Source organism: Phocoena phocoena, chromosome 4 (assembly GCF_963924675.1).
Source record: "Phocoena phocoena chromosome 4, mPhoPho1.1, whole genome shotgun sequence".
In the NCBI taxonomy this organism is placed as follows: Eukaryota; Metazoa; Chordata; class Mammalia; order Artiodactyla; family Phocoenidae; genus Phocoena; species Phocoena phocoena.
Genome location: NC_089222.1, coordinates 62,471,525 through 62,483,989, shown reverse-complemented (window position 1 = coordinate 62,483,989; position 12,465 = coordinate 62,471,525). Strand labels below are relative to the sequence as shown.

The following is a 12,465-nucleotide window of genomic DNA, read 5'->3' as shown; positions in this document are numbered from 1 at the left end:
AAAAGGACAATCTTTTCAACAAATAGTGCTGGGGAAACTGGAGATCCACATGCATTAGAATGAAAGTGGAAGTTTACTTTACACCATATACAAAAATTAACTCAAAATGGATCAAAGACCTAAACATAACACCTAAAACTTAGAAGAAAATATAGGGGCAAAGTGTCATAACACTGAATTTGGAAATGATTTCTTGGATATGATACAAAACGTACAGATAGAAGAAAAAACAGATAAATTAGACTACATCAACATTTAAAACTTCTGTGCATCAAAGGACACGATAACAGAGTGAAAAGGCAACCCACAGAATGGGAGAAAATATCTGCAAATCATATACCTGATAAGAGACTATCTCAAGAATATAGAGACACCTCCTAAAAATCAGCTACAAAAAAACCAAACAACCCAATTCAAAAATGGACAAAGGATTTGAATTCACATTTCTCCAAAAAAGATATATAAATGGCTGATAAACACATGAAAAAATGCTCAACATCAATAATTATTACAGAAATGCATACCAAAACCACAAAGAAATACCACCTTACACTCCCTGGATAGTATCAAAAAAGCAGAAAACAACAAGCACTGGCAAAGATGTGGAGAAATCGAAACCCTTACACACTGTTGGTAGGAATGTAAAATGATGCAGCTGCTATGGTAAACAGTGTGGTGGTTTCTCAAAAAATTAAAAATAGAATTACTGTATGATCCAGCAATTCCACTTCTGGGTATACACCCAAAAGTACTGAACACAGGGACACGAACAGAGAGACCCACATTCTTAGCAGCATTATTCACAATAGCCAAAAGATGGAAGCAACACAAGTGCTCATTGACAGATAAGTGGTTGAACAAAATGGGATGCATACATACAACAGAATGTTACTCAGCCTTTAAAAAGGAAGGAAATTTTTATTCATGCTACAACATGGATGAATCTTGAGAACATTATGCTAAGTGAAATATGGCAGTCACATAAAAAAAAGAATACCGTATGATTCCACTTATGTGTTACCTAGAGTAGTCAAATCCATAGAGACAGAAAATAGAAGAGTGGTTTAGGGGTTGCGGGAAGAGGGTGAGTTATTATAAATGGGTAGTTTCAGTTTTCCAAGATGAAGAGTTCTCTGGAGATGAATGGTAGTGACAGCTGCGTGAAAATGTGAATATATTTAATACCACCTAACACTTTAAAATGATTAAATGGTAAATTTTATGTGTATTTTATCACAATTTAAAAATAAATAAGTAAATAAGGGGGGAGAGAAACTTTTTATAAAATTAAGCATTCATTTTTTTTCCTAATTAAAAATGAAGATCAATTTTCATTCTACTTGTTCCCAAATAATACTGTAGGAAAATAACCTACCGTCTCTGCTCCAAGAGTCTGCAAGCCAGTATAAGTTCTGTCCAGCTATTGAAAGACAGAAGAGTATTAAGTTTCACTATGCTTACTTATAAAGCTTAGGATACAGTCTTATCTAAAACCCCTTTCACTGCAAGTCTTCATATCATAGGCTCTACTTTTTCATAATGTATAAATTCATCATGTCAATAAAAACCCTCAATTTTCTAACAGAAAAACTGAGTAAAATAAATAAAAACAACCTCAGACATATAGGTAGTTATTATAAAAACAGGCTATAAAAATATACATGCAATGTGATGACACAATTATATACTTAGGGTATATTTACTAAGCACTTGTGCAAAAAATGAATGAAAATTTAGGCAATATAGGCAATACTAATAACTACCAGTATATTAACTTCATGGATGATTTATTTTAGAGGAGAGAAAGGAGTATAAATTGAGGGAATGTCAATAATATAAATAAAAAAGTTTACAATTACATACAAAGAGGTTAGGTTCTTATTCTTATACTTTATATTTAAAATTAAAATTTAAAAAAAGGATTTGTGGCAGCTTACCATATAAATCTTATACAGTAAGATCAATAGGTAAAAATGGTTAAGTTGGGTAGAAAGGAAAGAAAAGGAAAGGAGAGATGGAGGAAAAAATGAAGCCAGGGATAGGTTAGTAAATAGAAAATTCTAAAGGCTTGCAAGAAGTAGATTTCAGTCTGGCTGAGTTCCTTAGCAGGCAACACAGAGAAGACAACTCAGTCATGAGACCTAGTGTTCATAACAGAAAAGGCAATAGAGGGTAGATTTATAGTAGCACCATGGAAGACATCTGGAGTTTTAAACCTTCGCCAACAGGTTGACTGTTAAAAAGATACGGGCAATTTTAAGGCTACATCCATTCTGCATATTCTCCAGAGCACAGATATAATAGTCTCTGTAATCTGCACTGGCCTATGTTTTATTCTTGGGACCACATTTTGAGAGAGACACTGATAAAACAGAACTATTATCAAAATGACAAGAGAAACTGGAAAGAAAGCACAGCATACAAGAAACGTTACAAGAACAGGTTTTGGCTGAGGAAGAAATGATTTAAGGAGAGACACAAACGCTATCATTAAACATTTTTAGAGTTCTTACAAAAGAAAACAAAGTCCTGTTCTGTACTATTGCAGAAATCAAACTAGGATAAATGAGATCAAGGTTAGAAGGGGGGGCAGGGGAGAAACAGGTAACAGTTTTAGGTAAATTTATGAAAGAAGCTTCTAAAAGTTTATTTACTAAATGGATAAATGGATTGTTTTGGGAATTACTGTGCTCCAGTGATGGTTGAGGAGAGGTTAGATGACTACCTGTCAGGGATGCAGGTATGCGAATTTCATCCCAGAAACTTTAAATTTTATTGAACTCTTAACACTTAGAGTATTTAGTATATAATGTAATTATTACAGTATCAAATATAGATTGTTATGTACTACAGAATTTCAGAATACAGAGGGATTGCTATGGACTTTAATAGCCAGGAAAAGCTACACAGGAACGTGAAGAATGGAAAGAATACACAAAGGCATTCGAGGAGGGAAGAGCATAAAAGACTTAAGAGATGGCCTAAGGCATTTCTGGGACATGACCAGACTGACCTGGCTGGAGTAGGATGTTCATGCAGGGGATTAGTGTGAGATAATTTAGGATAAAGTATGTCAAGTCAAAATGTGAAGAGCCTGGAATAGTAGGCAGGGGAGTCTGAACCTGAATAACAGGAATTCAATCAAAGCTTCTCAGAGAGGAACAACATAATGGTTCTCCTGTTTTAGGAAGACTAATCTGATGGCGGTGTACAGAATGGACTGAGGGAAAAAAGACAGATCGGCATTAAAGAAGCTAATCAGGAGACAGAGTATAAGAATAGCCTAGTAAGAGTGGAAAGGGCGAAGGGTAGTCTAAAAGAAAAATTAATGGTCTGCAAGTGAACAAATATTTAGAACACAGAGGGAAGAATCAAAGATGGTTCTGAGAATTAACAAAGAAATTGCAGGAAAAATGATACTCCAGAATAAATAAAGATCAGTGGTCACAACAGAGGTGCTTAAGTTCTCAAGGCCAATCAACATGTAATATATAGTAAAATTAAGGAAAATTTGGTAAGAAATACTTTAAAAACTGTCTCAATCATTCACCAGGAACTCTAAGGACAATAAAATATGTATAAAAACTATGTAAACAATTCCCTTTATTTTAGGGATTAGGGTTGGGCCCAGTGCAATATAAGATGGTATGTACAGTGCTTAAAATAAGTTAAGAGGAAAGCAAAACTATTTCAGACCTTCCTCTAAGTAAGTGGGAACATATCCTGCCCCTCCGAACAAAGTGGCTATATGTTCTTTATTTGGTTTCAGTTCTTCTCTGAGGTTATAAGGCAATCTTGTTTTACAGTAATCTCTAGAAAATAACTTAAACATGAAGTTAAGTAGTGCTGTTTACCAACAATGGAGGACAAATCTCAGGCGGCCTTAAGGTTGAAAAGGGTACATTTGTGAAACAAAGGGAACAAAACAGGAATTATGAAAATGTACTCAGATTCACTTGGGGGCAATTAATGAGAATAATGTGGTAAATCACAAAGTAAGGGTGTTTTGGGAGAAGTTCAATATTGGGATTATATTTTACGGAGAGAAAATGTACACGAGGTTACGACAGCGAGGGATGTGGGGCACATTAAAAAAATGGTCTGTCTTCCAACTATGAAAGTTAAATGTTTATTATACAAAACTGGAAAAGAAAAACACACACATGCACACACAGAAAAAAGGGGCAGGAGAAACCTCCCACAATGTCATTACTTCAATTACTCCAACTTTTTAGGGTATTTCTTTTGTGTTTTTTCCACCTACTTAAAATCTAGGTTGACCTCATACTATATACAGTTTTATACTCTATGCTTTTCATTTACTATAATGGTAGTTTTTCCCATGTATAAAAAACACTTTTTAAAATAAAATTTGTAATGGTTACATAATAAACCATGTGGATATATCAGCTAAGGATTTCAAAAGTATTACAACCTTCCACAGTACTTAATATTTCCTAAAATATGTTCACTTCTATCTTTATCCTTAAGAGATAAATAGACAAGGCTTATTATTTGTGCCTCTTTTTACAGAAAATTAAAATGTAAAGAGTAAAATACAGATTAAACAGAAAAAGATTTCATTTACTTGTTAGCCCCAGGTAGCACAGTACAAATGAGCTCTGATCAGAGATTCAAGTCTTCTGATTATCTGACCAGTTCATCTTTTTAAAGAATATACATTCTGCTGTAAAGTGACCCCTTCCCCAGCCTTCAGAAGGCAAGTGTTGTAGCAGTAAGCAAAACACACTCAAAAAGATTTATCCTGCTCCCACTATCCGTGGCCACTTCTCTCAGAGGGCTAACCCACCACTTTAAGTGGAGGTGAACAAAGATACTTCAGGGCTTCCCTGGTGGCGCAGTGGTCAAGAGTGTGTCTGCCAATGCAGGGGACACAGGTTCGTGCCCTGGTCTGGGAAGATCCCACATGCCGTGGGGCGGCTGGGCCCGTGAGCCATGGCTGCTGAACCTGCGTGTCTGGAGCCTATGCCCCACAACGGGAGAGGCCACAACGGTGAGAGGCCCATGTACCACACACACAAAAAAGATACTTCATTTCTGGGGAGCAATGTTTTGTTACAATACCTTCAGATTATGTATGATATCTATCCGCTTGTTCTGGCTGTCCTTAAAGTGTACTTGAACTCTGACAGGAAACTCACCCCAGCCTCTTCTGGTCAAGTGAAAAGGAGGCTCTCTAGGGAAAAGCAGATATTAATGTATTAGTCCATGTCCACTCTCTCATTCTAGAAAGAATAGTTTTCCCATAATGGCTAAGTTAGAACTTCACATGTTTCTAATAATTATTTAGATTTCCTCACTTGATGCTAAATCAATATGCTGAATTTTGCTAAAATGCTAAATCATAAAAAATTCAACTCAAATCTACCTTAAGCTTTCAACTACTGAATACTTAGAGCTAAGACACTTATACCATACAATCCAATGTCATTATTTTCACAGACAGGGAACTAAGGTGATTTGATGGATGTCGCAGTATTAAAGCCAGAATCCTTGATTGCTACTTGATAGACATAGGCTGTGAGGTATGTTCCCTACCCCAAGACAATCATTTATTCCTCCACTCTGGCAAAAACAAGATAAATCATGAATGCTCAATCTGAAAGTGACAATTTATTTGAAACTATCTACTAAGAAGACTTAAATTATATATGACTTTATATAATTTTAGTGAATAGAGAGGAATGTGTGTGAATGCTAATTGGACTAGAGAATTTTCAGCAGTCAAAATGTAATTTGTGAAGACAATAAAAAGGAAGATTGATGAGAAAAAGACTGGCATGCTGTTGATAATTGGTGTTGGGTACGTGAGGATTCAATATACTCTACTTTGTACTGGGTGGGCCAAAAGGTACGTTCATTTTTTTCAGTAAGATGGCTCCTAGTAGCACTTAGTTGTCTTTAACTTCATTTGAAACAATTTTATTAGACTGTATTGTGACAGCTGTCATATCAGCGTGCGTTTAAAAAAGAACTTATCAAAATTGGTGAATTTTTGTGTAGCCATTTTAATATTGAAGATGGAAGAAAAAAGCAATATTTTTGGCATATTATGCTTTATTATTTCAAGAAAGATAAAAATGCAACTGAAATGCAAAAAAAGATTTGTGCAGTGTATGGAGAAGGTGCTATGACTGATCAAAATGTGTCAGAACTGGTTTGTGAAGTTTTATGCTGGAGATTTCTCGCTGGACGATGCTCCACGGTTGCGCAGACCAGTTGAAGTTGATAGGAATCAAATCGAGACATTAATTGAGAACAACCAATGTTATACCACGCGGGAGATAGCCAACATACTCAAAATATCCAAATCAAGCACTGAAAATCATTTGCACCAGCTTGGTTATGTTAATCGCTTTGATGTTTGGGTTCCACATAAGCAAAAAAACCTTCTTGACCATATATTTCCCCATGCGATTCTCTACTGAAACATAATGAAAACAGTCTGTTTTTAAAACAAATTGTGACGGGCGATGATAAGTGGATACTGTACAGTAATGTGGAATGGAAGCTTTGTCTGTGGGGCAAGCGAAATGAACCACCACCAACCACACCAAAGGCCGGTCTTCATCCAAAGAAGGTGATGTTGTGTACATGGTTGGACTGGAAGGGAGTCCTCTATTATGAGCACCTTCTGGAAAACAAAATGATTATTTCCAACAAGTACTGCTCACAATTAGACCAACTGAAAGCAGCACTCGACCAAAAGCATCCGGAATTAGTCAAAAGAAAACGCATAACCTTCTTCCATCAGGATACCACAGGACCGCATGTTTCTTTGATGACCAGGCAAAAACTGTTACAGCTTGGCTGGGAAGTTCTGATTCATCTGCTGTATTCAAGAGACGTTGCACCTTTGGATTTCCATTTACTTCAGTCTTTACATAATTCTCTTAAATGGAAAAAATTTCAATTCCCTGTAAGACTGTAAAAGGCACCTAGAACAGTTCTTTGCTCAAAATGATAAAAAGTTTTGGCAAGATGGAATTATGAAGTCGCCTGAAAACTGGCAGAAGGTAGTGGAACAAAACGGTGGATCCACTGTTCAATAAAGTTCTTGGTGAAAATGAAAAATGTGTCTTTTATTTTACTTAAAAACCAAAGGACCTTTTTAGCCAACCCAATATATGTCTGGAATTTTCCAGAATAAAAAGTTTAAAAATTTAATTGAGACCTTCATGTACTCAAGAATAATATGGTTTAAGTTAATGGAGGAAAGAGAGAATGCTTTAAAATTAAAATGTTCATTATGAATCAATGGCTTGGAATTCCTCTAATGAGAGAGAATGCCAAGATTGCAGGGAGAAAGGAACTTTCAGTGGGATGTGCTTTTGGAAAACTAAGGAGGGACACGAATTCAGTAAGGGCAGAGTCCAAGAACACAACCTGAGAGGAGTCTAGGAACAGATATGAATCATCAGGCACAAAACCAGAGGCTACCTGGAGAGCCCAAAGCAGGAAAAATCCCTGAGTGTGAGAGAAGCCTGGAAAGTAGAGGAAGCAACAGCTGTATTATAAACTAGAGAAAAGAAAGCAAAGAAACACAGTGCCCTGGATGGAAGGAACCAGCTGAGTTAGTAAGAGAAGTAGCCATGATGTCAGCATAGGTTCAGACAGCAATAAAGACAGGCTTGGGGTCAAATGAGAATGCTGACTTGAGACAGCAGCTTGAAAAGGAATCCAAAGCCAGAGATACAGTGGGGCCTACAGACATGGTGGACTTAAGAAGAATAATTAAGGGAAATTCTACTGATGACAAGTTTAGTCATTTAAATTCCAGTAAAGCTAAGTGGAAGGCCCAAATTCACTTTGCAATATTCGTCAATCTCATGGTTTGTATGCTGAATTTCTCTTACAAAGGATATAGTAAATCAGCTGTGCTCCTCAATTTGTGTACATAGGCTAAACTCTAGTGAATGGACAGGAAGGACTGCTGCCAGGGAAGACAGAAGACAGACAAATCAGGAAAAAGGAACAATGCTTTTTAACAGGAAATTCCTCCCTAACCGTATTTTTGGAAACAAAAAAGGAATCCAAGACCTACCAACAGATAAGACAGCTACAGAAATGTTATACTTCAAAAGACATATTTCACACAAAAAGGGGACTGCTTCCCCTAAAAAGACTTCTATATTTCTAGATTCCTCAAAGAGGGTGAAATGTATCAATAACCAAGAAGACAACCCACAGAATACTAGGCTTTAAAAATGGCTTTCCTAAAAATACAGAATGAAGCACAATTCCTCACCCAAATAATTCAAATGGGCAACCAGTCTTTTAGGATCACTTCTACTGACCCAGACTTCATTACTTTAGTAACACTCTCTATCACATTTCTAAAGAGCTCTGTTATAAAAATATTTCATCTTCCTCCTGCATGTTATTTCTAGTATGCCTTCTACAATCACAAATTCCTCCTCCACATGACCTTCAAAAAAACTAAAACATTCCACTAAGTTCTCTTCTTTTCAGGGTAAACACATTCTGTTCCTTATAACAGCAGCAGAAGCAAACACTTATATTGTTTACTATGATCCTACCACTGTTCTAAGCCCTTTATATCTATTAACTTATCTAATTTTTAAATCACAATATGAAATATCCCCTCTGAGACACAGTGAGGCTAAATAACTAGCCCAAGGTCATGCAGCAAATAAGTAGTGGATCTGAGATTTAAACTCCAGGGCCCATGCTTATTTTTTTTAACGATACAAACGTTTTGAAGAGGCTCACTAGGACGTTCCCTTGGGGGCTGAGCACACTCTAGTCTCTCACGCACCAAGGGCAGGAATACTCTACTGACACAGTAACCAAGTGTTCTTCATCTCTGCAAACGCTGTATCAAGTCCTGAGCCTAGCACACACTTAGTATCTTGTGCCTAAAAGCAAAGTTTAGAGTCACAGCTTTTTAGAAGTTGGCTAAGAAATAACTGAACCAAATGGAAAACAGATGGTCTATAGGAACAGAATCTACTCATGCTCTTCATCAAGTAATGTGCTCTGATGAGGAGATTCAGAGTGCACGATGAACATACATGTGCTTTGGTCCAAAGATAAAGATTATCCCCAAGTTTCAAGGCAGCTGAAAAGATTTCGCCTACTCATCACGTTACTTTAGATACTTGACACAAGAACCACCTTAAAAGCCTTGTAAAGAACACAGATTTATAATTAAATCTATGACACATGTTAATGTTCTGTCCTACCTGAAATTTAAAGTTCAGCTCTAAGAAGAATATTTTAAGAATACAGACAGGGCTTCCCTGGTGGCGCAGTGGTTGAGAGTCCACCTGCCAATGCAGGGGATGCAGGTTCGTGCCCAGGTCCAGGAGGATCCCACATGCCGCAGAGTGGCTGGGCCCACGAGCCATGGCCGCTGAGTCTGCGCGTCCGGAGCCTGTGCTCCGCAACGGGAGAGGCCACAGCAGTGAGAGGCCCGTGTACCGCAAAAAAAAAAAAAAAAAAAAAAAGAATACAGACAAACCAGAGTGTGTCAGAGAATATAACCTGGATGGCAGAGGAACATAAAACAAAGTCACACGAATGACAACTGAAACAAATGTGGATATTTGGCTTGGAGGAGAATAGAAGAGACCTAACAGTTGCTTTCAAAATATTTGAACAACAACTACATGGAAAAGGGACTACACTGATTCTGTGTGGTGTTACAAAATAAACGGGAAGTGTACTGTTTAGAAATTAAAGGAAGTTAGGTCTCTGCTCAATATAATTAAAAACTTCCAAACAAACACAGCCACCTACAAATGGAATGGCTCACATCATGAATTCAATAATTCACTCAACAAGAAATGACATTTACTACATGCTGGACACTGTGCTAGATCACAGGGAAAGAATTAAGAAAAGGTCCCAAACATCGAGAAGTTCTAAATCTAGTAAGGGAGACATACATGTAAATTAATAAGTGTAATAATAAACTTATATACATTACTTGCTATAAAAACACAGAGATGTGGTTGATCATTAACAAATTATTTCTCAGGAGTTTTAAACACCAGAAGCACACAAGCAAGGATCTCTTTTAAAATACTATTTAGAAATCATAACCCAGTAGTTAATAAAGTATGGGAAAGTATGCTCTTGGGAAAGGTATGTAGTAATGGTGCAATTCACAAGCTGTGAAAAACTAACGGGTCAGATATACCACCACAGCCAGTTATGCAATACTGTCAGAGTGGCATGGACCAGACAGAAAATAATTGTCAGAGGCTATTTCCATGATGTGAAGCCTCATAAATTTCAGAAAACAAAGTTCATTTACTATTAACAGAAGATACTACAGATGTATAAGATGAGAGAGAAATTTGAAGAGGAGCTATATGTATGATCTTTTCCTTGGATTTCCTCAGACCATTACAATACAACCTGATAAGTGTGATTTGCCACCTTTACCTGCAGATTAGTAAAGACTTCTTAATAAATACAACTTCATATATTACTGCATGATATATTCTAAAACTTAAAGGAACTCAGTGTGTTTCACAAATTCCAATTCCTGGGATGAGAACTGAGAGATAAAATAGGCATTGATTTGCATCATTAAGTATTAGGGTTTTATGTAATGAGTTTTTAATCCCATTTTTGGTAAATCAGATGTTTATCATCAATACAAAATATGATTAATACATTTTAACTGATTCACATGCTTTATATTAAATAAAATGTTTCCCTAAAACAGTATTTTTGTTGCTGTTTTTACTATATAAAGGAATTTCTTGCTGGTCTGGACATTAAAACACATATATATATATTTTTTTTTTTTTTTTTGCGGTATGCGGGCCTCTCACCGTTGTGGCCTCTCTCATTGCAGAGCACAGGCTCCAGACGCGCAGGCTCAGCGGCCATGGCTCACGGGCCCAACCGCTCTACGGCATGTGGGATCTTCCCAGACCAGGGCACAAACCCGTGTCCCCTACATCGGCAGGCGGACTCTCAACCACTGCACCACCAGGGAAGCCCCCATATATTCTTTTTAATATTTATATTTTTATAGACAAAGTACTTTTTAAACTCATCTACTATTTCTTACCAAACTCACTAAAATATGTGTATTAAAATACTGGACTTATCTGGAGTCAGTATATCTAAACTCAGAAAATACTGTTACTCTGTAAGCTATCTTAAACTATAAAATATTGTTACTATCCCAAGAATTCAAGTAAACAATCATTTACTGTATTTTAACCCCTGTAAGAAAGTAGAGCAAAGAAGGATTCACTGAGAAAGTAACCTGAGTTATGTCTTGAAGCATAAACAGCAGACCTTAAGAAAGACAGTGTGTGCATGTACATATGCATATGTGCATGTACATATGCATATGTGCATGTGTGTGTAAGTGAAGAAGACAGACAATAGGAAGATGGTATTCCCAGCAAAGAAAACAAGTCTAAGTCACCAGTGGAATTCCAGGTGAGGCTAGATGAGCTGTATCGGGTATTTCTGAAAGATTTCATGAATCAGATATAGACTGAAACAAAATCACAGACAAGGCTTTCTCAATACTAATGTTTGAGAGCCTAAGAATGTAATTGCTCCTCTATCAAACTCTACCATTAGAAAAAAACAGACTATCAACACTTTTCTGAGGTTCTATCCAGTGAAATATGCCAAGAAAATACAGGAAGTTTTATAAACATTAAAAGAAAAAAATCTTGTTTACACTGACTGATCCTCCAGGATAGACAAGACAAAAAGATTCAATATCATAAAAAGTGTGAAAATTAATCATTAATTCAATGCAATTTCAATCCATAACTTGACAGAGATTCTAAACTAATCTGGAACAACATATATACTCAAGAATGACCAAGACAAAAACTGTAGAATAATAATAATCAGGAGAACATACTCTACCAGACATCAGAATATACTATAAAGCAAAACAATTAAAATAGTATAGGGACTTCCCTGGTGGCACAGTGGTTAAGAACCGCCTGCAAATGCAGGGGACACAGGTTTCACCCCTGGTCCGGGAAGATCCCACATGCCGCAGAGCAACTAAGCCTGTGCGTCACAACTACTAGCCTGCGCTCTAGAGCCCACGAGCCACAACTACTGAGCCCCTGCGCCTAGAGCCCATGCTCCGCGACAAGAGAAGCCACCAAAATGAGAAGCCCACACATTGCTCCACAATGAAGAGTGGCCCCAGCTCACCACAACTAGAGAAAGCCCGCACACGGAAACAAAGACCCAACACAGCCAAAAATTAATTAATTAATTAATTTTTTAAAAAGTATAATATTAGTACAGGAATCAAAATCATTAACAGAATCTAGCATCAGATCCATGTTTATGTAAGAATTTAGTGTGTATTAAAGGACAGATCAGCTGGTAACTGATAAACACATAACTATCCATATGAAGAAGATAAATGTTCTGTATTAGCTACAAAAAAATCTCATTTCCAGGTATCTGACTTTCTGA

General features: G+C 36.8%; 1 protein-coding gene across 2 annotated transcripts in view; it reads right to left on the bottom strand.

Moving 5' to 3' along the window:
* Positions 1-12,465, bottom strand: part of YEATS2 (YEATS domain containing 2) — an 81,420-nt gene that overhangs the window by 44,224 nt on the left and 24,731 nt on the right. For both annotated transcript variants that reach the window (XM_065876484.1, XM_065876485.1), the window contains exons 7-8: positions 5,086-5,197; positions 1,376-1,420 (exon numbers count right to left, since the gene is read on the bottom strand). In XM_065876484.1, the coding sequence (XP_065732556.1) occupies positions 1,376-1,420; positions 5,086-5,197 (157 nt within the window). The remainder of the gene's footprint in view (positions 1-1,375; positions 1,421-5,085; positions 5,198-12,465) is intronic.